Source organism: Zea mays, chromosome 6 (assembly GCF_902167145.1).
Source record: "Zea mays cultivar B73 chromosome 6, Zm-B73-REFERENCE-NAM-5.0, whole genome shotgun sequence".
In the NCBI taxonomy this organism is placed as follows: Eukaryota; Viridiplantae; Streptophyta; class Magnoliopsida; order Poales; family Poaceae; genus Zea; species Zea mays.
The window spans coordinates 179,555,268-179,580,956 of record NC_050101.1 but is presented as its reverse complement, the minus strand read 5'-3'; the positions used below and the strand labels follow the sequence as shown (position 1 = coordinate 179,580,956).

Sequence of the window (25,689 nt, the reverse complement as noted above, 5' to 3'; positions counted from 1 at the left end):
AGCCGAGGCTATTTCTTTCTGCAGGACCTTCGGCGATGAAGCATGGTCCCAACAACCCCTCAAATTTGGTCTTAGCCTTGATGAGAGCCATGATGTATGGAGCATATGCCAAGTTCTGGTTCTTGTCCATCTTGAGGTCATTCAATTGCCTCATCATAAATAGCACCACATTCATCACCTCACCATTCATGATATGGTGGATGATGTTCCAGAACTTATCTCTGATCTTGCTCTTATCTCCACTCTTTGGGACAATAGTTACTCTGGCAATCTTGTTAATGACAACAGGATGATGCCTCAGTCCTGAAGTCTCACCAAACCTCCTAGGAATTCCCAGCCTCACTGGCTCATAGAACTGCTCACATTCTTCAAAGTTGTCCTCAGTATACAAATCAATCCCAGCTGAGATTATATCATAGTCCAAACTGTTTGCAATAGCAAACTTAGCAAAGGTTGCAGAATACCTCTTAAAGCCAGTCATCCAAGTGATTGATTGCTCATCAATGTCAATCTCAGCAGTTGCCCGGAACTGTTTCACATCCATCTCACTGAAGTCTGTCTTCTGGCCCATAAAGTCATAGAGACCACATGCCTCGAACTTTGGAATCAATCCCTCCATGACTGACTGGCCCAACATAAATTTCCAATCAATAACTTGATGCTTGTGAAAGTTTGTGTCCATTAGGGTTCCCCAGAAGACATCAAACTGAAGCTGAGTATGAAAAACTGAATGTTTGTGTCAGAGGGCAGATCATACTGATTAACTGTCCTCCTGGAGCAGTACTTAGCCATAGAGAATCTTCTCTTGGGATAGGTCCATCCTGTGACATCAATTGGATAATCTGGATGAGCGTGTGGAGCATCCTCTATGTCCATAGAAATGCTGCCCCCAGCTGATGATTGGGCCTCAGAGTCTGTAGCTGGATTATAATCTGCATCATCTGCACGACGGCGCTTTGACTGAAAACGACCTGCAAGCTTCTTCTTAAGATCACCCAGACCACTGCAATATATATGAGTAATATCCACTGGTTAATAGTTGATGATGTCACAACATAGAGAAAGAAAGTGTAAGTTTCTGTCAGCGACCGGACTGTCTGCGCTAGGGGGCCGGACTGTCCACGCCATCCTGGCGGACGGTCCGCGACCGTCCAGAGGCGATTTCTAGAACCCTAGTCGCCCCATCCATCTAATCATCGATTTGACAGAAAATAACCATCCAAATCCATTCAAATTTTTGCACCATATTCACAATGAGTAACACGAGCAATTCCACCAATCAAAATTGTATTTCCACTGCCTAATTCTAGATCAGAGAGAAAACCCTATGAAACCCCAAATTTGAATAAATCAGACAAATTCCATGAGATTTTGAAATACCGAGATGAAGACATGGTTGATGAACTCCAAACAATCTCCCGGACAGTCCGTGCGCAATTTTGGTTCACCGTCCGCTCACAAACGACAAGAATCACCTTTGGCGTGTGGAGTGTGAGAGAGAAAGAGACAAGTGTTGAAAGTGACAATCTGACTGCCTCTGCCCGATTTATCTGCCTATCACAGACGGTCCGCGTGGGGTCTACAGACGGTCCGCGCCCTGTCAATTCAGACAATCTGCTCTGCTGACTCGGACTGTCCAGAACCTGATACGTCGGACGGTTCGCGGTCATTACCCGGACAGTCCGTGACCTGATACTCAAATATCCAAACTTTGTCCACTTTCTGATTTTGAATTTTAAATTTGGTTTATCGCTCAAATATGGACATTTTGACCAATCCAAGGGTTAGTATGCATGCATATACACATTATGTACTTGAGTAACACAAATTTTCATATAAAACTATTTAGATCAAACAAGAATCAAAAAATCATCAAAAATATCCAATAAATAGCCTAGAGAGCACATTTGGAATCTAAATGCAATACTACACATGTGTATTCAACCTCAAGCCATGTTTGAGAGATCTATCACATTCATTTCACTTCTTAATTTGCAAAACCTCGTTTCATCTAATGGCTTTATAAATATATCGGCCAATTGATCATCCATGCCAATCGAATATATAGAGATATCTCCCTTTCCAACATGATCTCTCAAGAAGTGATGACGTATATCAATATGCTTCGTTCTTGAGTGTTGGACCGGATTTGTAGCCAATTTTACCGCACTCTCATTATCACACATGAGAGGCACATTCTTGAAAGTGATCCCATAACCAATAGAGTATGTTTCATCCATAATATTTGAGCACAACAATTATCGGTCGATATATATTCTGCCTCGGCGGTAGAGAGAGCAACGAAATTTTGCTTCTTAGAAGACCATGAAACAAGAGACCTCCCAAGAAATTGACAACAACCGGAGGTGCTCTTCCTATCAACTTTGCAACCCACATAGTCCGAATCCAAATATCCAATCAATTCAAATTGAGCACCTTTGGGATACTATTGACCAATATTGGGGGTATACTTCAAATATCTTAGAATTCTTTTTGCGGCTTTCAAGTGAATCTCTCTAGGTGAAGCTTGAAATCGAGCACACATGCAAACACTAAACATAACATCGGGCTTAGATGCGGTAATGTAAAGCAAGCTACCAATTATTGAGCGAAAAAGTTTTAGATCAACCATTGTACCTCCCTCATCTAAGTCTAGATGACCATTTGTTGCCATAGGAGTCTTGATAGGCTTTGCATTTTCTAAGTCAAACTTCTTGAGCATATCCTTCAGATATTTTGATTGACTTACAAAGATTCCATCCTTCAATTGTTTGATTTGAAGACCGAGAAAGAAGCTCAATTCTCCTATCATAGACATTTCAAATTCCATTGACATCATTTTTCCAAACTCCTCACAAAACAACTCATTAGTGGATCCAAAAATAATATCATCAACATAAATTTGACAAACAAACAAATCTTTCCCAACTCTTTTAGTGAATAGAGTAGTGTCAACCTTCCCAATTTTAAAGTCTTTGGAAAGCAAGAAACCCCTAAGCCTTTCATACCAAGCGCGTGGGGCTTGCTTAAGCCCATAGAGAGCTTTAGAAAGCTTGTACACATGGTTAGGTCTTTTGGGGTCCTCAAAACCGAGAGATTGTTCAACATACACTAGTTCACTAATCTTACCGTTTAGAAAGGCACTCTTTACATCCATTTGGTAGATCTTGATATTATGAGCACAAGCATAAGCAAGAAGGATCCAGATTGCTTCCAATCTTGCCACGGGAGCAAATGTCTCACCGAAATCCAATCCCTCTATTTGAGTATACCCTTGTGCCACTAATCTTGCCTTGTTTCTTACTACTAATCCATCTTCATTGTGCTTGTTGCGAAACAACCATTTGGTACCAATAACATTGTGGTTCTTTGGTCTCTCAATAAGCTCCCAAACTTCATTTCGGGTGAAGTTATTTAATTCCTCATGCATTGCATTCACCCAATCAACATCAAGTAGAGCTTCATCTACACGGTTAGGTTCCATAAAAGATACAAAAGAGAAGTGTTCACAAAATGAAGCTATACGAGAGCGAGTTTGAACACCCTTACTAATGTCGCCCACAATTTGATCAACTGGGTGATCCTTCACAATAGAATGATGGATTCTTGATACCATTTGAGAATTACTAGTTGAAGCATGAGGAGGGACCGAATGACTTGAAGTATCTTGATCATGAGCATCCACAACTTCATCATTTTGTTGGCTTTGGTGATTTTCTTCATTTAGGGTTGAAGAGGATGGAATGACAACTACACTATTATCAACATCATCTTTTTTGGCTTTATATCGACAATAGCCATTGTTTTCATAACATTTCTCAATTGAGCTCCATCAACATCATCAAGATTATCGTTTTCATCTTGAGACCCATTTGTTTCATCAAATTCAACATCATATGCTTCTTCAATAATACCATGAGTCTTGTTGAAAACTCTATAAGCCTTGCTATTTGATGAATATCCAAGTAGAAAACCCTCATCACATTTCTTCTCAAATTTAGAGAGTCGGCTTCCCTTTCTCAAAATATAGCATTTGCAACCGAATACTCTAAAATATGAGATATTTGGCTTTCTACCAATGAGCAATTTCATAGGGAGTTTTCTTCAAGAGCTTGTGACAGTATAGCCTATTTGATGTGTGACAAGCGGTGTTTATGGCTTCGGCCCAATAAGAATCTGACACATTATATTCCGCTAGCATAGACCTAGCCATATCAATGAGAGTCCTATTATTCCTTTTAACAATACCGTTTTGTTCCGAAGTATATTTGGAAGAAAATTCATCAATTCTAGCATTTTTGAATTCCGACCCATTATCACTTCTAACTTTCTTGATATCAAAATTAAATTGGTTTTGAGCCAATATAGCAAATGACTTGAATGTTTCAAACACATTAGATTTATCTCGAAGAAAATAAACCCAAGTGAATCTAGAATAATCATCCACAATCACAAGGCAATAGGAATTACCGCCAATACTCACAAAAGATGTTGGTCCAAATAAATCCATGTGAAGTAATTCTAAAGGCCGATGAGTAGACATTTGACTCTTATTTGGATGAGTATTTTCCACTTGCTTCCCGGCTTGACAAGAGCTACACAATTTGTTCTTCTCAAATTTCACATCTTTCAAGCCATGGACTAAGTCATGTTTGGTTAAACGATTGAGTTGCTTCATTCCAACATGACCAAGTCTTCTATGCCATAACCAACCTAGTGAAGCCTTTGAGAATAAGCAAGTTGTGAGCTTTGCCTCATTGGATGAGAAATCAACAAGATAAAGATTTTTCATATCTAAAGCCTTTAAACTTAAGATTGCTACCATCAACACTAGAGATAATAACATCATCAACGGTAAAATTGCAACTAAATCCTAAATCACATAATTGAGCTACGGATAGTAAATTAAAATTCAAAGACTCAACCAAGAGCACATTTGATATGGAATAATCATTTGAAATAGCAATTTTACCCAAACATTTAACTTTTCCTTTGCGATTATCTCCAAATGTGATACTATCATAACTTGAGCAATCTTCCACACTCATTTGGGTGAACATTTTCATATCTCCGGTCATGTGTTGAGTGCATCCACTATCCAACACCCAATGATTCCCTCTCGCCTTGTAGTTCACCTTAGCATCTCCCTTTGCCATGAGACAATGAGGGGATGAGAAAAGTGAAGGGGCTTCCTTGATGACAATTCCGGCATTAAGCTTGGATGAGGTGTCATCATCATCATCCGAGCTAGCATCCGAATCCCATTAAAGTAGGTAGGCTTTGCCATCTTTCTTCTTGTTGTAGAATTTCTTCTTCTTCTTATCATCTCCATATTTGCCCTTCTTCTTCTTGTTAGGGCAATTCATGGCGATGTGATTGGGTTCCCCACACTCAAAACACTTTCTATCATTGAAAGCATTTCTTCTTGATGTTTGGTCTCTTCTAGGTTGACCCCTCTTCTTCTTCATGAATTTGTTGAATTTCTTTACAAATAGAGCCATATCTCCATCACTTTCGCTTTCATTTTCTTCATCATCACTATCTTCTTTTTCAATTGCCTTAGAAGCTTTAGCTTTGAGAGCGATTGATTCATTCTTCACTTTCTTTGCCAAACTTATAGCATTGGCTTGAGATTTCTTGAATATATCTTGAGTAAGAATTTCTCCCAATACTTCAGTTGGAGAAGTTGTAGATAAATCGCTTCTTACTAGCATGGTCACAATAGTCTCATACTTCTCCGGAAGGGATCTACGGAACTTATGAGTGAAATCCACATCTGGTACATCAAAACCAAGTCCCTTGAGCTCATTCACTATCTCATTTAACCGGTTGAACATATTGGATACACTTTCTTCTTTCATAATGAATTGCTCAAATTTTCCTTTGCACACATATAGCTTTGCACTCTTCACAATTGTAGTTCCTTCATGAATTTCCATTAGCTTAGTCCAAATCTCATGAGCAGTTGTGAGATTCTTGATACGATTGAACTCATTTATGTCAAGAGCATCATAGAATACATTCATGGCTTGATCATTTGTAAGAATGTTTTCATTGTCACTAGCCGATGGTTCATCTTGTTTCAACACAACAACCCATCCTTGACAACTTGCCAAATTTTTCCACCCATTGCTATAAGATGCATTGGCATTCTTATTTTCCAATAGTCATAGTTATTCCCATCAAAATGTGGTGGCTTCCCAATGTGCACATTGTTGTTACTAGCCATTTTGTCCAACTTCGGAATGATTAGATCCACAAACAATGGAGTCCTTGGCTCTGATACCACTTGTAGGATCTAGGACACCGGCTAGAGGGGGGTGAATAGACAGTTTTGACTAAAATCAAAAACACTAGAGAAATTTAATCAATATGATAAGAGGTATAAATTTTCTAGTGACAACAAGTAAGCAATCTATGAGAAACAACTATGGTAATTGTATACAAGAGAGACAATACACGAAATACTAATTACTTGCACAGTAATAAGTAATGCGAGAAGAGAAAGACACCGGATTTTATCCCGTGGTATCGGTGATTTGCCGATCACTCCTAATCCACGTTGAGGTGGACTTCAAGCTCTCACTTGCTCCTTTATCAAGATGTGGCTTGATCTTTGAGCCAAGTGGACAAGAAATCTCTCAATACCTCGTTTCCACTAGTGTCGCCTTTGCCGCTCCGACGAGGTAGGCGCGAACCCCTCACAATCGACACCGCGGCTCCTCCACAATTTTCTTGGAGAGCTCGACGGAGACAACACCCGAGCCGTCTAGAAGGCGGCAACCTCCAAGAATAACAAGCCGATGACACTTGCCCAGTGTACCACCTAGTGCCTCAAGAATCACCAATGGATGCAAATGCACTAGGAGCTCTCAATCTCTCACTAGAATGCAATCTCAAGCAAGGAGTGTGAGAGAATGAGTGGGAGGATCACAAATGAGCTCAAAGTGTGCAAGGAATGGCCAAGAGAAGCCTCACACACGAGCTCCCCTTCTATTTATAGCCCACTTCACATTTCTAACCGTTATGTGCAACTAGCACAACTTTTGCGCACACGCGGACGGTCCGCGCCCTTAGGCCGAACGGTCCGCCGTACAAGTAACAGCTAGATTTCCAGTTTGAAATATGTCAGAGCTGTCAGAAAAAGCGAAGTTCGGACAGTCTGCCAACCTTGGTCGGACCATTCGAAACCTCGCAACATGGAGCACCAGAGCTCTGACCACGATGAGATAACACACGCGGACTATCCGCCATACAAGGTTGGACGGTCCACGACCTGGGAGTTAGTACTGTCCGGGCTCAGACCCCGGACAGTCCGTAGTACAAGTGCCCAAAAACACACAGTCCCTGCCAAACAAATTTGGCACCTGCGGACGGTCCGCCGACCCCGGCCAGACAGTCCGTACAATTATACAGGGACTGTGCAGAGGGCGACCCTCTTTGGTCAGGACTACGGACGGTCCGGCCCCAAGGCCCGGACGGTCCGTAGTACAAACATACAGGACCAGTCCGAAGTGAACATACTTCGGACCCCTCTGGATAGACCGCGGACGGCCCGGCCACTTGGCCCGGACGGTCCGCCAACCCCATGACTTAGCAACTTTTCAAACATGCTTTCGAAAAGATTTTTTAACTCTCGAAACCGGAAGTGTTGTTAGACTAAGTTTTACACAGACCAAAGTCATTGACCCCTCTTAATAGTACGGCCATCTAGCCTACTAATCCGGTCAAATGTCTTCTCTAAACTCCTAGAGACCGGCAAAAACAAAAACCTATGTTATACCTTTGTCTTCACTTGATCCACAACCAATACTTATAAGTCTCCAAGATTTTCTGTTCTCTGTGGTCCAACCTGCATTCTTATTTCTCTAAGAACTATTAGTCCACAAATAGTTATCATTAATTACCAAAACATCACTAAGGGGCCTAGATGATTCACACCTACTCCATACCCAACCTCCTCGTGGTCTACATCGTGGGTGGGCCTAGCTCCGATGACTACGGCTCCAACTGTGCCCTGCACCACACCATCGGTCTTCCAGACTTTTCCCATGAGCTCTGGTGCTTCCAGATGGTCACCTGCTACCCGGCCTTCATCCACAACCTGGACGACGCGCATGAGCGGATTGGCACGTCCATCGCGACGACGTTGAGGGTTCATGGGATGAGAGTTGCTGACACACCCATGCGTGCTGGGTTGGGCCGCCACGCACGTCTCGCCTCCACCGCGGCGGTGCTCAAGGCATGCGATCCTGACGAAGCCGTCGTAGAGGCCGGGCTTCAGTCTGCCTTTCCTGAGCCTCCCTCCGAGCAGGACACCGTCATCATGCTCAACATGGCTACCGCCACCAGGCCAGAGATCGCTGTGCTCGCTCTCCGCTGGTTCCTAGGAAACGTTGAGGTCTGGAAGAAGGTCATCATCTACAAAGTCAAGCTCAAGCTGCTGCGCAAGAAACGACACTGGCGCGAGACCGAGGCGCTATGGGCCAAGATGCTACGGCACGGCATGCAGCCCGGCAACACCATCTTCTCGACCATCATCAGTTGTGTGCGCCTACGGCCTCCTGAGCAAGGTTGTCGAGTGGTTCGACAAGATGCCGGAGTTTGGGTGCTCACCGGACTGGCTCACATACTCTGCGGTGATCGACACGTACATCCACACTGGGAACTTCGAGGCAGCCCTCTGTCGCGCTCGCGCGGAGAAATGGCAGCTGGACCCTGTGCTCTGTTGTACAGTGAACAAGGTCCACTCAACCAGTGGCAACTTCAACGGTGCACTCAACGTATTCGAGGAAATGAAGGCAACTGGTGTGAAGCCAAACCTGGTCATGTGCAACACAATGTTGGATGTCATGGGCCATGTGTTGCAACCTTGGGTGGTGAAGACCATCCACAGGGAGATGGTTAACAAGCAAGTGCAGCCCAGTAGGACGGCTTACTATTGTCTCCTGCATGCATACACTAGGGCACTCACTGGCGAGGATGCCATGGCTGTGTACCAGCTGATGAAGGATGAGGCAATGGGCGTGATGCTCTACAACATGCTTCTATCCATGTACGCCGACATTGGCTATGTGGACAAGGCTGAGGAGATCTTCAGAGACCTCAGCGTGCCCATGGATGATCATTCCAAGCCTGATAAGTGGAGGTACTCATCGATGGTGATGCAGTATTCATCAACTGCCAACGTCCTAGGTGTAGAGGTCATACTGAATGAAATGGTGGAGGCTGGATTAAAGCCAAATATCTTTGTCTGGACCTCACTCAGCCGATGCTATGGCAAGGCGGGGCGCACTGACGATGTGGTCAGGTCATTTGGCATGCTCCAGGACCTCGGTATTCCTGGGTGCCCAAATTATCCAATGGAGTGACTCGATTATCATCCAAACTACTACATGTTACTGCCTAAAGTAGCTCCTCCTCTATTGGGAACCTGGCATAAAGGTTGTGTGATGTATGAACAGAAAGGAGGTGACCAAGCTTGGATGCAGCCCCTGATTCATGACTTAGCAGGACTTGCTCACAGTGTAGTAGGATTCAAGCAACTGTGGCCTCCACCTATGGAGTTTGAGCGCCTGGACTGTGCATGGCCTCCGGCAACTTGGCGATTATGGTTAGCGGCTTGAGGGCAAGCCGCATTTCAAGCGGTGGGAAATGTTAGGAGTGGCTGCCATGTGGGGCCATTGCCAAGGGGCAAGTGGGTTTCTGCAGCTATAAAAGGACAGTTGTATAGGCTAAGATGGATATCAATTACCAATTATCAGAATACAAACACTATCATCGTCTATTCTCTGTCTTCTTCCTTCCTTTACATGTCTCCATGTTACTGCTAGCTTTCTCTCTCTATACCTGCTATTTCTCGCTAGAAGCATCCGTAACGCTAACAGCAGTATCCAATGTAGAGGGACGTTGCACCATAATAGCGGACATGCATACCATCTACGAAACACATAGTATAATATAATGGATCGACATGTTCTTCATAAGCAGAGAGGTGATCCACTAAAATGGAAAAACGATCAACATAATATGCAACCGATCCTAAGTGCCGTATGTGGAACAACTGGCGAATCAAGGACTCGTGTTGATCACGTGCAAAGCAATCGTGAACATGGGCACAAAATTCAGACCAAGACCACGACCAGAATGGTACGCGGCGATGCAACCAACCTTTGGCGCGTCCCGTGAAATGCATTGAAGCCACCCTAATCCACATGTGAAGATCAACAACATGTTAGGAGTAGCTGCTATGTGGGGCCATTGCCAGGGGACAAGTGGGTTTCTATAGCTATAAAAGGACAGTTGTATAGGCTAAGAGGGTTATCAATTACCAATTATCAGAATACAAACACTATTATCACATATCCTCTCGTCTTCTCCTTCCCTTACCCCCTTTCCACGTTACTGCTACTTTCTCTCTACATGTTATCTCTCTAGAAGCTTCTGTGTTGCTAACATCTGGTATCAGAGCAGCATCCTGGATCCGCTCGGAGCAGCGCATCGGCGTCCGCGATCCACTGCTATGGATTTGTTCGATGCCATCGCTTGTAAGGTGCTCGACGAAATGCGCCTGATGGAAGCCCGCCTTACCGAGAAAATTGTTGGTCGCTGTGACGGCGTCGAGCGCCGCGTGGACGCGCGGTGCGACGAGCTCCACAGCCACTTCACAGCGAGCTACTACACCTTCTAGCAGCAAGAAGAACCTGTCTTCGACGAGGGTCCTATCTTCGACGAGGAACCTGTCTTCGAGGGAGAGTCGTTTCCCTCCACCATGGCAAGCTCATGGTCGACGCTGTTGAGCGCCAAGACGTGGAGGCCACCAGTCAGATCGGGTGCATCCTGCTCGAGGACGCCGCCGCGCGGATCGTCGACGAGTACCAGCCGCCCCTGCAGCTTTCGCCCGACCCGGCCTCCAGCAGTCCAGCTACAAAGGCCACCTACCACCTCAACGAGCAGGCAGACTTCCGCAAGGACACCGTCGAGCTCGTCCAGATCCGCTTCGAGGAGATGCCGAGCGCGTCGGTTCGCGGCAAGGACGCGCTGCTCCACGAGCTCCACACCTGTGTCTGTGACGATGACGTGGGCGCCGTTGACATCTACGGCATGGCAAGGGTCGGCAAAACCGCGTTCCTCAAGGCCGCCACCGAGGGCGGCAATGCGTTCAAGTCCGGCCTAATCGCCAAGACCAACAGAGGCATATTGTACGTCTACGAGGTCAACCTGCTGGACAACCACCTCGTCGACGTGCTGCTGGATTCCGCTGCGCCGGGATGGAACATGGTGGATAGGAAGGGTATATTCATATCCTACCATGCTCACTTTATCCTCATTCCATTGGAGATTTTTCATGTGTGTGGTATGATACGTCCAATGCCATGGCCGAGTTTCACATCGATGATTAATTGTTGTATGAATTTGAATGCTCTTTTTGTTTGGAAACCACCATGGTTACTTCAACGATACATCAGAGCTTCTGTCACTTTGCATGAGTTACTTACATGGCTAGGATATGAACTTATTGAAGCCTTGGCGCAGCAGAAGAGTGGTGAAAAATGTGGCCCGCTAGTACTTAAGAAGTATGAGTTAGAGATTATTGAAGGAGGCCTAAACGGTCATGGGGCTGCTAGTATTATCTCACTTGTACTCGACGGTTTCGATGCTTTGCTGCAGTCTTCAGTACGTGTCTGGTGGAGTGGGATTCATAACTTCCATGGATTTTGCTGGAAATTTTGTTGCAGAAAATTAGTGCAATCGTGGGATCCAGGAAATCTTTTCTACCAAGGCTGCATCAGGGTTATATCCCACCCTGCTCGCTTCAACCTCATCAACTCTGATCAGCTCCTGATGGTGTTGTCATCTTCAGCATGGTCTGGTACCGAGACAGCTACCACATGGCGTTTACAAGGTCAAATTCAGCATCAAGATATTTTGGTGCTCATTAATTCAGGATCTTCACATACTTCCATCAATGATAAGTACTTTCCATTGTTGACTGGTGTTCAACCCTTGGAGCGCTGTCTGAATGTAAAAGTGGCCAAGAGTCCGATCATCTCTTGTTCTCATCAGTTACCACAAACTAGATGGCCCATGTCTGGTTACCAGTTCGTCGTCGACCTGATATTTCTATCCTTGCCATTGGTGGATCTCAACCTGGGTAGGAACTGGTTACAAGTGCATAGCACGATGAAAGTGGGCTGGTACAACAAGTGGATGATTATCTCCTATCAGGGAACGTCGGTCTGTTTGCAAGGTTTGGTGTCTTCATTTCCTTCTGGGGCCTTGATCAAGTTACAACTACTTCCAGACCACCTGATATATGAATCTGCTGGGGAACACGGGATGTCCACTTTGGAGCCCAAAGGCCAGTCTATTCTGTCACAATTGGTTGTGGTCTTTGCAGAACCCGTTCAACTTCATACAATTGAAGCAAAATGGGAGCTGTTCAATGGAAAGCATAATCTAGGTGGTGATCAGTGTTGCGTACTGCATCTGTCTATTCATGGTTTGGGAGACTTACAGATGCAACATGCTAGTCTGTCTTTTGTCAAGAAGAAAGGGTGGCAGGTGATTCTCCTTTCCCTATCGCAACTCCAGTGGGACAAGCCATTCTAGTATTGTAGGAGCAGCTGCTACGAGGCCAAGCATCTTTGCTGCATCCAGGTTCTGAAGCAGAGCAACACTTTGCCAGATAAGCCATCACCAGCTACTGCTCCTACGACCAAACAGTCATCTACCAATTTACCCGCAACCAGTTCAACACCAAGGCTGGCTACACTATCTGCGGCTTGAGGGCAAGCCGCATTTCAAGCGGTGGGGAATGTTAGGAGTAGCTGCTATGTGGGGCCATTGCCAGGGGACAAGTGGGTTTCTATAGCTATAAAAGGACAGTTGTATAGGCTAAAAGGGTTATCAATTACCAATTATCAGAATACAAACACTATTATCACATATCCTCTCGTCTTCTCCTTCCCTTACCCCCTTTCCACGTTACTGCTACTTTCTCTCTACATGTTATCTCTCTAGAAGCTTCTGTGTTGCTAACACAACATACATGTCAAAATAATTCACGTAAAGCGTCTTCCACAACTACGGATTGTCCCCGTCGAACGATGAAAAATTCAGACGTGGTAATTTTCCGCAACCCCCTTGACTTCCCTCGCGACGACCCCATCCAGATCCCGTGCAGTATCACCAAAATTGGCATAGCTATGAGAGAATGGATCTGGACACGTACCGTGGGTTTGGAGAGGGATTCTCGCAAACTCACGTTCCCAGTGGTATTCTGGGAGGCGGTGGCCGATTGGCCCATCGGCGAAGGTGTGGTTGGCAGGCGGCCGCCAGAGTTTCTCTCCATGAACTTGTTGGCGCGATTAAGCTCCAGCGCGATGTTGTCGAGGCGTTTGTCGACCTCGGGACGCCAACCCTCAATCTGAGCCTGATCCGTCTCGAGAGAGATGAATCGCGCCTTGGCCTTCTGCTCAGCATCGGCGAGACGCTGCTCGAGTTTCTGTTAGCAGGCCGCCGCCCAAACGCCGACGAAGATGGAGGGATGAGGCCCGGCTTGGCGCCGTCAACCGCCAGAGTTTCTGTTAGCATCACAGATGCTCTTAGAGAGAAATAGCAAGTAGAGAGAGAGTAGAGAGAAAGCTAGTAGTAAACTGGAGAGACGAGGTAAGGGAGGATAGTGTTTGTTTTCTGATAATTGGTAATTGATATCCTCTTAGCCTATACAACTGTTCTTTTATAGCCGCAGAAACCCACTTGTCCTCTGGCAATGGCCCCACATGGCAGCCACTCCTAACAGTTTCGCGCTCCATGAACTTGTTGGCGCGATTAAGCTCCAGCGCGATGTTGTCGAGGCGTTTGTCGACCTCGGGACGCCAACCCTCAATCTGAGCCTGATCCGTCTCGAGAGAGATGAATCGCGCCTCGGCCTTCTGCTCAGCATCGGCGAGACGCTGCTCGAGTTCGCCGCAGCGTCCTATGAGCGCGTCCGTCAGACGCTGCTCCATTTGGCTAAGCCGCCCGTCCATTTGGCCGAGCTGATCCAACACCCGCTGCTGACGTCGTGGAGCGTGGGCGACGGCCAGGAATGGGAGGAAGATTCTCCAAGGTCGAACTCGTCTGATACCAGATTGTTAACGGAAGGAGAATCAGAAACGAGGATCAGAGGAGACAGAGGAATATTATGTATGCCTTCTCTTCGTTACCCTGCCTAGCCCTTGCGTATAGCAGTTTGTGACCAAAAACCTATGAGCGGCCCATATTAGCAGAGGCCCCAACGGTTTGGACTTGAGTAGGATGAAAAAAGACATCCAACCTTGGCAAGAACGACGTTCAGCAGAATATATGACCCATGCTCCTTTAGGCTCTTTAAATTCCGTGGGTGGCGTAGCTACCGAGATCAATGCTGTTAATTATGTCTCTCCTAGAAGTTGGTTAGCGACCTCCCATTTTGTTCTAGGATTCTTCTTTTTTGTGGGCCATTTGTGGCATGCAGGAGGAGCCCGAGCTGCTGCAGCAGCCTTTTGAAAAGGGAATTGATCGCGATTTAGAACCTGTTCTTTATATAACCCCTCTTAACTAAGATTTTTTATTTATACCTGTTCTAGTTTTTTTCTGTTCTGGCTCAGTTATTCCATCTAGCCCAGTATACTTCGTATTGAGTCGGTCCAGGGCGGGGCGAGGAGCGGCGTCGGTGGGGGTGGTTGTAGGGCGGCTGCCGCGGCCGTCAACGCGCATGACCTCGCCGGCGTCGATTGTAATCTTTTGTGCTCCGTACAGAGTATTTGAGGCCGCCGACTCGTAAGTGTCGGCCCAAGCCCACTTTCAATCAGCAGCTTTGCTTTCTCAGATCCCCTTATCCTCACTTCTTGCGCAGCAAATCAAATCCTCTTGCTTTTTTTTCCATTTCCCCTCCAATGACCGCGCAAGCTATCTCCCTCTCGCTGCCGACGCCGCCCACCCACCACCACCATCATGCCAAACCTCCACCCCCGCCTCGGCTCCTGCTCAAAGCCAGCTCGCTCCCGGAAGCGCTGCGAGGCGTGGAGACATTCCGCGACGGGCGGCTCCTGGTCTCCCTCCTGCGGCAGTGTGCAGATGTCCCCCACGGGGACGAAGACACCGAGCGCCTCTCCGCGGCGCGTCACCTCGCTCCACAGCTGCACTCGCTGGCCGTCCGTGCGGGCCGCGCCCGGGACCCGCGCGTCGCGTGCGCGCTCGCCGACCTCCTCGCGCGCCTGGGCCGCTGGGCCTCGGCCCGGCGCTTGCTCCAGGAAGCGACGGCAGCAGAGGAGGAGGGGAAGGAAGAGGGAGACGAGGAAGTGGATACGATGCTGTGGAACAAGCGCGTGGCCATGCTCGCTGAGGCGGAGGAGTGGGGCGACGCGATCGCCGCGTTCGCGGAGATGCGGGCGCGCGGGGTGGCTCCCGACGGGTACGCGTGCGCGCGGGCGCTCCACGCGTGCGGCCGCGCGGGGGCGCCCCGCGAGGGGCAGGCCGTGCACGCGCACGCCGCCAAGGCGGGCCATGTCGCCGCACACCCGCTCGTGCCGGGCTTCCTTGCCGGCATGTACGCCGAGAGCGCGGACGTGGGCGCGGCCAGGCGGGTGCTCGAGACGGAGGACGCGCCGCCCGTCGCGTGGAACGTCGTCGTTGCCTGCTGCGCGCGCCTCGGGCTCGTTGACGACGCGCTGGACCTCGCGGAGCGCATGGCGAGGTCGGGGCCGGTGGAGGCCAGCCCCAGCCTCGCGACGTGGAACGCCGTGCTGTCGGGCTGCGCGCGGCACGGGCGCGACCGGGAGGCGTTCGGCGTGGTTCGGAGCATGCTGGAGCGAGGGATACCACCGGACTCCAGCTCCATGTCGAGCCTGCTCAAGTCTGTGGCCAGCTTGGGGCTGCTTGCGCATGGCATGGAAGCCCATTGCTTCTTCCTCAGGCACCGGCTCGAGCCGGACGTGTACACTGGGACGGCGTTCGTTGACATGTACGCCAAGTGTGGCCGCCTGGAATACGCCCAGAAGGTGTTCGACACGCTGGAGCTTAGGAATATCACCACATGGAACTCGCTGGTTGCTGGGTACTCGAACGCGGGTCAGTTCGACCATGCACTGGACCTTGTGGAGGAGATGAAAAGGAACAGGCTTGACCCTGATATAACCACTTGGAACGGGCTGATCAGTGGCTATTCGATGAACGGTCGGAGCTCGCAGGCTGTGCTGCTGCTCCGGCAGATGAAGGCGATTGGATTGACACCCAATGTGGTTTCTTGGACCTCGCTGATCTCCGGAAGCTGCCATAATGGAGACTACGAAGATTCGTTCTACTTCTTCAATGAGATGCAGAAGGACCACGTCCAGCCTAGCGTGGTTACCATGTCTGTGTTGCTGCGGGCTTGCGCAGGGCTGGCTTTGCTGGCGAAAGGGAAGGAGCTGCATTGCTTCGCACTGCGAAGAAGAGCGTATGACCGTGACATGGTTGTTGCAACAGCCCTAATCGACATGTACTCCAAGTCAGGAAACCTGGCAAGTGCGACGCGGATATTCGAAAGGATTCAGGAGGAGAAGAATCTGGTGTCCTGGAATGCGATGCTCACCGGGCTGGCAGCACATGGGCAGGGCCGTGAGGCAATAGCGCTGTTCGACGACATGTGTAGTGCTAGTGCAGGAGCAGGAGCAGGATTGAAGCCAGACAGTATAACCTTCACAGCGCTGCTCACTGCTTGCAGATCAATGGAGTTGATCACTGAAGGGTGGGACTATTTCGATGCCATGGAGAGCAGATACGGCGTGACACCGACCGTTGAGAACTACGCGTGCATGGTTGATCTTTTGGCAAGGTGCGGGTACCTGGATGAAGCGACGGACTTCATCAACAGGTCACCATTCAAGTCAGCGGCGAGCCTATGGGGAGCCCTTCTAACCGGTTGCGTGGTACATGGAAACCTTGCTCTTGCCGAGGCAGCTGCAAGGAAACTGTTCAAGCTAGAGCCGTACAATTCAGCCAACTACCTGCAGATGGTGAGCTTGTACGAGCGTGAACAGATGTTCGATGAAGCCGAGAGCCTCAAGTATGCAATGAAAGCGAGAGCGCTGAACACTCGACCTGGGTGGAGCTGGATACAGATCGAGCAAAGCATCCATGTGTTCCAAGTCGAGGGGAAGCCACCACACCCAGACACCGCGGAGATATACCAACAACTGGTTCGTCTGGTTCTTCAGATAAGGAAGGCAGGGTATGTGGCGGACACTAGCTGCATAGCGTATAACGTCCCCGAAGAAGACAAGGAGAAGCTGCTGCTCAGCCACACCGAGAAGCTAGCTATCACTTATGGGCTGATCCACTCAGATGCGAGCGGGACGCCCATCAGGGTGATCAAGAACACCAGGATGTGCAGTGACTGCCATGAGGTGGCCAAGCACATATCTGCTCTATGCGGACGCCAAATCATTCTTCGAGACGCCGATCGGTTTCACCATTTTACGGATGGGAAATGCTCTTGCAATGATCGCTGGTAAATGGCAGATCATCTTTATTGCTTGCTTGCTATAGGAGGGGAGGGTTTCTATGTCTAAGCGGAACGGAGTGTAGCAAGATGGAATCAGATCCTCTACAGTCGGCCTGTGTCTGTGTGAGCTGGCATCGGCCGGCCCCTAAACCCTAACCCTGATTAAGGTAGAGACTATATACACACATATATAGAAACAGTACACCCATTACATTAGAAAAACACAGTAATGTGACACGGTAATCTCTCACTGATTCTTCTGACGAATATCATCACCTCTACGAGATTATGCACTGCACATCTTACGGATCTAGCTGGACTGAAGATCGGTCCAGTGACATCTCAAAATGAACACCTCACAGAATTAACTCTCTCTCTCACTGATACAACAGCAAACTACAAGTCTACGACAATGCCGACGATGTGCATGCCAATGGGCAGCACTGCCACCGGAGAAGCAAAATTAGGGAGGGGGGCATATATAGACAAGACAGGCAATGAACATGAACCGACTCCTTTTCTCAAGTATCAGCCTCGGGGGCCAGCAAAATCCGGCTCAAGGTAAAAAGGACCCCGACAACACGTATAACCAAAAACAAATGGAATCAACTCCTGTCGCCTAGAGACGAGGCGAGGAAGGGGAATCGCCACCGCCACTGCGCGGCTTGTCATGCTGGAACTTCACCACGATGCACGTGATGTTATCGCCGCTCCCGCGAGAGAACGCGGTCTCTGTCAGCTTCCGAGCTGCAGCCTCTGGTTCCTCCTCCATTTTCACAAGTGTAACAGCGTCCTGTGAAAACAAGATGAGTCGGTCAGTCGAGCATCATAGGAAGATTCAGTGCACCATTAGCAAGAAAGAAGCGCCCCTAAGGAAAGCTCTGTAGATTTTGTGCCCGACAATGAGGAACCTGAATTTCATTTACAGCAAGGATTGCCACTGCAGTACATTCAAACAATACTGACGCACTGCAATACCAACAACTCTGACCACCAAGGTGAGGCAACACCGCCAAACCACCAAAAAGGCCACATGCTTAAACCAGCTCGACATACAACACACTAGAATATCAATGCCAGCAGTTGAAAATAAACTCAAATCCCATTGTTCTGAAAACACGCCAAGATACCTACAATTTTGTTTCTGCAATGTGCAAACGGTTACAGCCCAGCCAAAAAATAAGTCCACTCAAACAGACGGGGGCTCATCAATTAAATGTGATACAGAGCCTGTAGAAAATGTCTAAATGGTACAGCAAATATATGCAACTCAAGCAGAAAATTCAACAGCTAAATATAATATAGGTGAAACTACATCTTAGGTAAAGGAGATGAAACCATTTGCCATCTGTCTGACATGCAAAGAGGTCCACTAAAGTCAATAATGTAAGAAAAATATCTCTGCACATGGAAGCGCCCAATCTAATGGACATCATATATTAACGCAAGCAGTTGAAATAAATCTCTCAAGGCCACAACAGCAGCAACAACAACAAAGCCTTTAATGCCACTTGGGATACGTCAGAGTTGAAACCCAACAGAATCCATAGTTATTACAGCGGTAAGGCGACATAAGGCAAGCCACCCCTTTTTACTTTTTAAGCGGTAAAGCTTAAGGCGAGGCGGCACCTTAATTATATAGATAAATATATAAATTAGATCAAATATTAGTTATATATCACTAACTAGAAGCTAATAAGCAAGTAGCACAACTGTAGAACCTCTTAGTAGGCCCATTCTAACCTAGCAGAAAAGAAAAACAGGAAAAAGAAAAAGGGGAAAGAAAGAAGACCATTATCAATTAGCCCAGATCAGCCCAACACCACAATTTTAGGTTAACTTACGTTCCACTCAGCTGACTGCCTGACTCCCAGCAGCCGCCTCTTTCTCCTTCCACACACAGCTGCCTCTTCATGGCATTCTCCCTCCCCGCAGCTTCTTCCTCACCACAACCGCCATGCGCCGCCGACGCCGCGACCCGCGCTACGCCGCCTCTTCCCCACGCCTTAGTCTTGCGGCAAGGCAACATGACACCTTGCTTGCTCCCGGTCGCCTTACCGCTTAGGTGTCGCTTAAGTCAAAGTTTAGACACATGGATAGCTGATTTCCATGCACTACTATTCAAGGCTAAATATTTGGATATATTCTATCCTTTCAAGTCTCCTTTTAGTGTCTCTTCTCATATCAACTTCAGTCTTGCCATGACTCTCTTTCCACTGTTATCCTGCCTTAGGATTCCACTACGCTACACACCGGTGCCTCTAAAGGTCTCTATTGTACATGTCCATACCATCTCAACTAGTGTTGGACAAGCTTTTCTTCAAATGATGCTATCCCTAGCCTATCATATATATCATCGTTCCGTACTCGATACCTTCTTATATGGCCACAAAACCAACGCAACATAAGCATGTCGACAACAATTATCAGTTGAACATGTCATCTTTTTGTAGACCAACATTGTGCATTGTGCAACATAGCAAGTCTAATCATTTTCCTATAAAATTTGCATTTATAGCTTATGTGATACCCCCTCTTGTCACATAGAATGTCAGATGCTTGACACCACTTGATCCACCCTTGTTTGATTTTATGGCTAACATCTTCATCAATATCCACGTCTCTCTATAGAATCGATCATAAATACCAAAAGGTTAAAGGTACTACTTGATCTTCTAAACTAACATCTTCCTCATGTGTAGTAGTAGTTATTAAGGCGATAAGGAGGGCCGCTGCAGCCGCAAGGCATGGCCCCGACGACGCCCCAACGACGCCCTGTGCCGCAGCGTTAGACCCCACCTTCAACGCACGCCTTAGCGCCTAAGCGACGCTAAGGCAACGCTTCAAGGAGGCCTTGATAAGCATGATAGTAGTGTCGAAGTCACATCTCATATATTCAGTTTTAGTTCTACTGAGTCTAAAACCTTTAGACTGAGTCTCCCACCACAACTCTACTTTTCTATTTAGTCTTGTCCAACTTTAATCAACTAGCACTACACAGTCTGCAAAAAGCATACACCAAGGGATATCTCATTGTATGTCCTTTGTGACCTCGTCCATCACTAAGACAAAAAAGGTAAGGGTTGGCCATTCCCAAAAATACAGTGACATACAGCAGCAATTGCGATTATAGCAACTTACTGTTTAGCCAATACTATTTCACACAGAAATTTGTTTCAGCTACAAAACTTGCAAAATCAAGGGACAAATAATGAAGAGCGGACGGTGCAAATTCCATTCACACACATACTCTCTCTGTTTCATTGTATTTGTCGCGGCACAATATTTGAGTGATGTACTGATGTCTAACAAAATACAATGCATTCCCGTGTCTTTTATACAATAATAATAGCTATTCTAGTAAATACAACATAGAATCACTCTAAACGGAAAGAATTTGCATAGCTTTTGTGCCTCTAGATATTATGCAAAATGGAGGTACACGGGTAGTAGAACATATAAATTGTTTGTGTAAATGCTTAAAATGCAGTGGGGAAGAGAGGACAAAAAGGAGGGGATGTAAGTGTACAATGAGACCCTTGCTTATCACACATAATTATAATAATCTATAATTTTACATTTCAGGCCATAGATCCATCTAAGCTCTGAAGGCCCAACAAAAGCTAGAATTACTCCACTACAAAAATGCTCATGAAGAAAGCGCAAAAGACGTGATATATGCAGGACTGCACCACCAAATAGGTCAGATATGTATATCACAAACTAACCTCATTCGAAACCACATCCCACAGCCCATCACTAGCTATAATTAGAAACTCCAACTCCTCATTTATTTCTTGTTCCTGACCAAAAAAAAAAATGTTAACAGATTAGGTCTACAATGCCAAAAAAATACATATAAAGCCGTGAAACATCAGTATTTACAATAACGTGCAGGTCAACTTACCTGAATTTCAGGGTCTGCAATAACAAATTGTTTTAAGAGACGGTTGCCAAATGCCCGAGACATCGCAAGTACACCACCTACCCTCCAAGTTCCTGTAGAAGTCAATTGGCCACTATGAGCAACAAGAATCATGAAAACAAGCAAGTGTACTTGGTGTCTTGGTGTGGTTAATGTAGACCTTACCTGCCCACATAACTATCCCACCAGCACTCTCAATTCGATTCCTCTCATCACTTCTGTTTGGCTTGTGATCTTCAGAGAGCGCAATAGCTGCAAAATAGAGGCAACATGATGTTTTACAAACAGTTCAACAGACAGCTACATCTGGATTACAGACAAGACCTGCCACAGCAATACAGATATCCTAATGATACAGGAAGAGAAATAATAGTGCCTATGATAACATTAAGAATTACTCGCACCATTTTGAGTTTATCCATATTATGCTGTGTGAAACAATTTCATACATGCCCCACAAGTGATTCACTTAGAAACCAAACACTTACAATTTTCCCAGGGAAGAAAGATGGTCAGAGCAATAATATTTTATTATAAATACAGTATTCTTCACAAAAATTATTCTCACAAACTAATTCAAGCAAACAATTTCATTTGTAATGTTGTACTGAAGGTGTTGTACTGAGCAACACGTATGATGTATCTCACAGATTTGTCAACTTTTTACACAACTACCAGTTTAGAAAAATTTATAAATCACAAATTCACAATGAAGTATCGATCAGCATCAACATAGTCCGTAGTCACTAATGGTACTAAATATGCAATGAATCATCTCTTAAATTTCTGATATAGAAGACTCTACATGCTGACAAACTGGAAACCAACGGCAATCACAAATACTCAATAAACCAAATAATTTTCATCTAAGTAGCAGATAATTTCTAAATAAAAGCACCTTTGCCAGCCTTTGATATAACAGCCCTCGAGTCTCCAACATTTGCCACGTAAAGATGATCAGCAACCATCACTGCTGTCGATGCCGTTGACCCATCATCTCTATGAGTATTCCTTTCAGCATCCAAAAACTCTGAATCGGTCTTTCTATATGTTTCACCTGCAGGTTGTCGTTAATCAGGTGAAGACTTAATGATCAATGGTAACTAGAAATGGCATGTGCAATATCATACTTAATGCTAATTTTGTATTTGTCATGAACTCCGGATGTTTCATGAGGTTCTCAAACAAGTGCTCCTTCAAATACTCAGCAGCACGTGAACCACCATGACCTGCGAGAATATAAATGATTCAGATAGATGCACTAAGAGACAACAGGATGTCTAGAAGAAATCACTAACCATCAAAAATTCCGAAGAGATTTATTTGTTTATCATCAATTTTAGATGCTTTTATATCATAGAAATCTTCCATGCTTGCCCTTCTTCCTCTAAAACTTGAATATCCACAATTCAGTGTTCCATCAACACTGCAAGTCAGTCAAACACAAACAAGACTAATTGTCAAAATATTACCGACAAAAAATTCACACATATCTATCATGGCTTATAGATTCTGATATATGGCTTAAAAACTAGCCAGTAATTATAACAAATGGCAAGTACTATGCCAAAATCTCATAGAAATAAGGTCAATCAAGCACATGGATGCTGTACCAACATCTCAAGGATACAATATAAACAAAATCCAATATTGGTACCACGTCTATTTTACCTCCATATATTATATGAATGAAAAGACTCAGAGTGATCAATCTAGCATTTTAGATCAATATGTGGTTTGACTTATGAAGAAAAAAGTGGTGTATCAAATTCATAATGTGGTATGCAACGAGCATAATTTTAGTATATGATATAGAGCAGTTTCCCATTTAATTTTGTTCCTGATGACATAATGTGCTATGAACCCGGTAGCAGTCAACAGAAGTGTAAGACAATTTTTTTGGGAGCTGCTTTCTAATAGTGGCATGTGTCTGTACCACGCAATCAAGATTACAAATTGGGAGCTCTCAAAATCTTCTGTAAGCTTGAGACATGTTCTACTGGAAGTATGTGCAACAGTAAACTGATGTGATTATTTATGCTTACAAGGACCCACAAACCACATTGTGCATTTGTAGTGACGATTGCTGCCCTTCAGATAAGGATTTAAAACAAGAAACTATGGGTTACTAATTGAGGAGTGGTGCATACTACAGTTAAAGCAATTTTCTTATTTGCATGGGGCCACATTAGAATTAGCATCTCTCAGAGAAACTAAAATTCAACAAGGATAACCACAATCTACCATGTTAAATACAGTTCTGGATAAGATGGTCCTCAAAAGCTACATGGAGAATGTGCATTCGACTACTATCCCAAACGCTAAAAGCGGCAACATCTATTTCATTTACGGGGCGTTTGGATCCTTTCATTTTATAGGAATTGGAATTCACTTAATAAAGTAACTTATTTAGTTTGGAATTTGACATTCCACCACTTTCCAAAGTTCAGATATAAGCCTATCTCAAATTCATGGGGTGGAGCATGGGAAATGATTTTATTCATTGGTAGAATTTGTTTCTACTCTGTAACTTACATGACACTCTTCGTCTTACTCCTCTATAGTAAAAATGTAGCACATAAATATCTCCGACATCTTGCTAATAATAGTATACAAATATATTTTGCATAAAATCGAATTAGCTTAATTGATATATGCCTAAATTATTATTATTAGAATGGAATTCAATTCCAATTATAGGCTATTCGATCTTGTTCGTATGCGAGCTACATGGCAGATCTAAATTAAATGAGCTAAAGAGACCGCCAATAGAAACAATCCTCTGAGACATAAGCTGCAAAGAAGCGCATTGGGCAGCAAGCGTTACCTCTTCCATCCTCCGCTCATGTAGCCGACCTCATCCACCCTCTCCCGCTCCTTCTGCCTTTCCCTCTCCTTGCCCCTCTTCTCCTTCTCCGCCCTCTCCTCATCCTGACCCATTTCCATGGGCGCCTCCACAGCTAGCACCGCAGAAGCAGGAGCCGCCTCCTGCTTCCTCTCCCCTCGCGCCAACACGACGGACGAGACCTCGTCCTCGTCGTCCTGCTGGGGCTCCAACTCGGTGCCCCCCACAGCGACCGCAGGCTCAGGCGACACCTCCATTTCGCCACCCTCCACCTCCGCGTTCATCTCCTGCACCCCTGCCGCCGGCGCGGACGACACCTCCACTTCAGCGCCCCACGTCACCGTCTCCGCGGACGAGGCCTCCGCCTCCACTAACTCCTCCTCTTCCACCTCGCTGGCTCCCTCCTCCTCCTCCTCATGCGCGTGAGCAGGCAGCACCCCTCCGGGCTCCATCATCATCTTCCCACCAGCACGAAACCAGCGGTGCTTCAAGGGGTGGCGCACGCCGAGGCGCTTGTCGTGCGGCGGCCTCGCCGAGGGCCTCGCACTGACCACCACCACCACCGGCGCGGGAGACGCCTCCGACACCGCCACCACCGATGCCGCCGATGCAGTGCTCGCCGCCACGGTCTCCTGGTCCTGGTCCTTCACGGCGCCATCGTAAACCATCTAACTCGTGGCGGGCACAAAACCTACCAGCAGCATGAGTAGCAGCAGCAGATGCGAGCGAGCGGAGCACGGCGCGCCGGGGACAATGGAGGGGGAGGGGGCTCACCTGCGGGATCCGATCGGGCGGGTGCGGAGGCGAGCGGATCGGAGAGCCGGTGGATCTGCGATGTCCCTGGATTTGAGTGGAAGGGGTGGGGCGGTGGGTGTGAGCTGGACTGCTGGAGGAGGGAAGAGAGTGATCGGTGTGCGCCTGAGGTGAGGAGGTGAGAAGGAGATCGGATGAAGCCGCTGGCGCTCCGAGGCGGGGGAAGAAGAGGAGACAGAAGCGCCCAGCACTCCCCACCCTTCTTCTTATCACTGGCTGTGCACGTAAGTTGCAACGAGAATATCAATATACTACGATAACTTATATACAAAATATATATTATAATGTTATAAGAAAAAATTTTATAATCAATTTATGATCTTATTTATATATAAATTTTGTTATTTTAATCTAGTTGTTTCATCACTACATTGCAACTATCAGTATCATGTAGACTTCGATATATATCACGATTTGTATGGTTTCATCATTGGAGAGCATGTTCCACACATGCCGGAAGAAATTCCTCGTACATCGTTAGTCATCAGACACACAACATCATACGTTCTTGCTTAAACAAAAAAACAAGTGTGTGTTTGCGATGAGAATTAAAGGCAGACCGGCACAAAAGCTACCCTGACGGTGGCGAGGATGACG

At 46.4% G+C, this 25,689-nt stretch overlaps 2 protein-coding genes and 1 pseudogene across 3 annotated transcripts; 2 read left to right on the top strand and 1 right to left on the bottom strand.

Moving 5' to 3' along the window:
• The first annotated feature begins 7,930 nt into the window (after positions 1-7,930).
• On the top strand, positions 7,931-9,371 carry LOC103631657 (pentatricopeptide repeat-containing protein ATP4, chloroplastic-like; annotated as a pseudogene).
• Positions 9,372-14,695: 5,324 nt separating this feature from the next.
• On the top strand, positions 14,696-17,757 carry LOC103630809 (pentatricopeptide repeat-containing protein, mitochondrial-like). The gene has a single exon (XM_008651872.3). The coding sequence runs from the start codon at positions 14,922-14,924 to the stop codon at positions 17,517-17,519; it is 2,598 nt and encodes an 865-aa protein (XP_008650094.1). The 5' UTR covers positions 14,696-14,921; the 3' UTR covers positions 17,520-17,757.
• LOC100273157 (uncharacterized) lies at positions 17,699-25,312 on the bottom strand. 2 transcript variants are annotated; one of them, XM_008649316.3, is made up of 9 exons: positions 25,054-25,312; positions 24,262-24,970; positions 22,733-22,860; positions 22,565-22,663; positions 22,333-22,491; positions 21,600-21,686; positions 21,417-21,508; positions 21,238-21,312; positions 17,699-18,302 (listed from the first exon to the last, which is right to left on the bottom strand). In XM_008649316.3, the coding sequence occupies exons 2-9, from the start codon at positions 24,945-24,947 to the stop codon at positions 18,129-18,131; spliced, it is 1,500 nt and encodes a 499-aa protein (XP_008647538.1). In that variant the 5' UTR covers positions 24,948-24,970; positions 25,054-25,312; the 3' UTR covers positions 17,699-18,128. The 2 variants fall into 2 exon arrangements, with proteins under 2 accessions (XP_008647538.1, NP_001141075.1); NM_001147603.1 differs by having other exon boundaries at positions 17,743-18,302; positions 24,262-24,947; positions 25,054-25,225.
• Between the last annotated feature and the right edge of the window lie 377 nt (positions 25,313-25,689).

Bases quoted from the DNA above. Each gene is read 5' to 3' on its own strand.
- LOC103630809 (XM_008651872.3), top strand. From the start codon at position 14,922: ATGACCGCGCAAGCTATCTCCCTCTCGCTGCCGACGCCGCCCACCCAC.
- LOC100273157 (XM_008649316.3), bottom strand. From the start codon at position 24,947: ATGGTTTACGATGGCGCCGTGAAGGACCAGGACCAGGAGACCGTGGCG. The intron at 22,664-22,732 runs GTTAGTGATTTC...ATATTCTCGCAG, and splicing joins TCTCTTCGGAATTTTTGATG to GTCATGGTGGTTCACGTGCT. The intron at 21,313-21,416 runs GTAAGTTGACCT...TTTTTTGGTCAG, and splicing joins TTGCAGACCCTGAAATTCAG to GAACAAGAAATAAATGAGGA.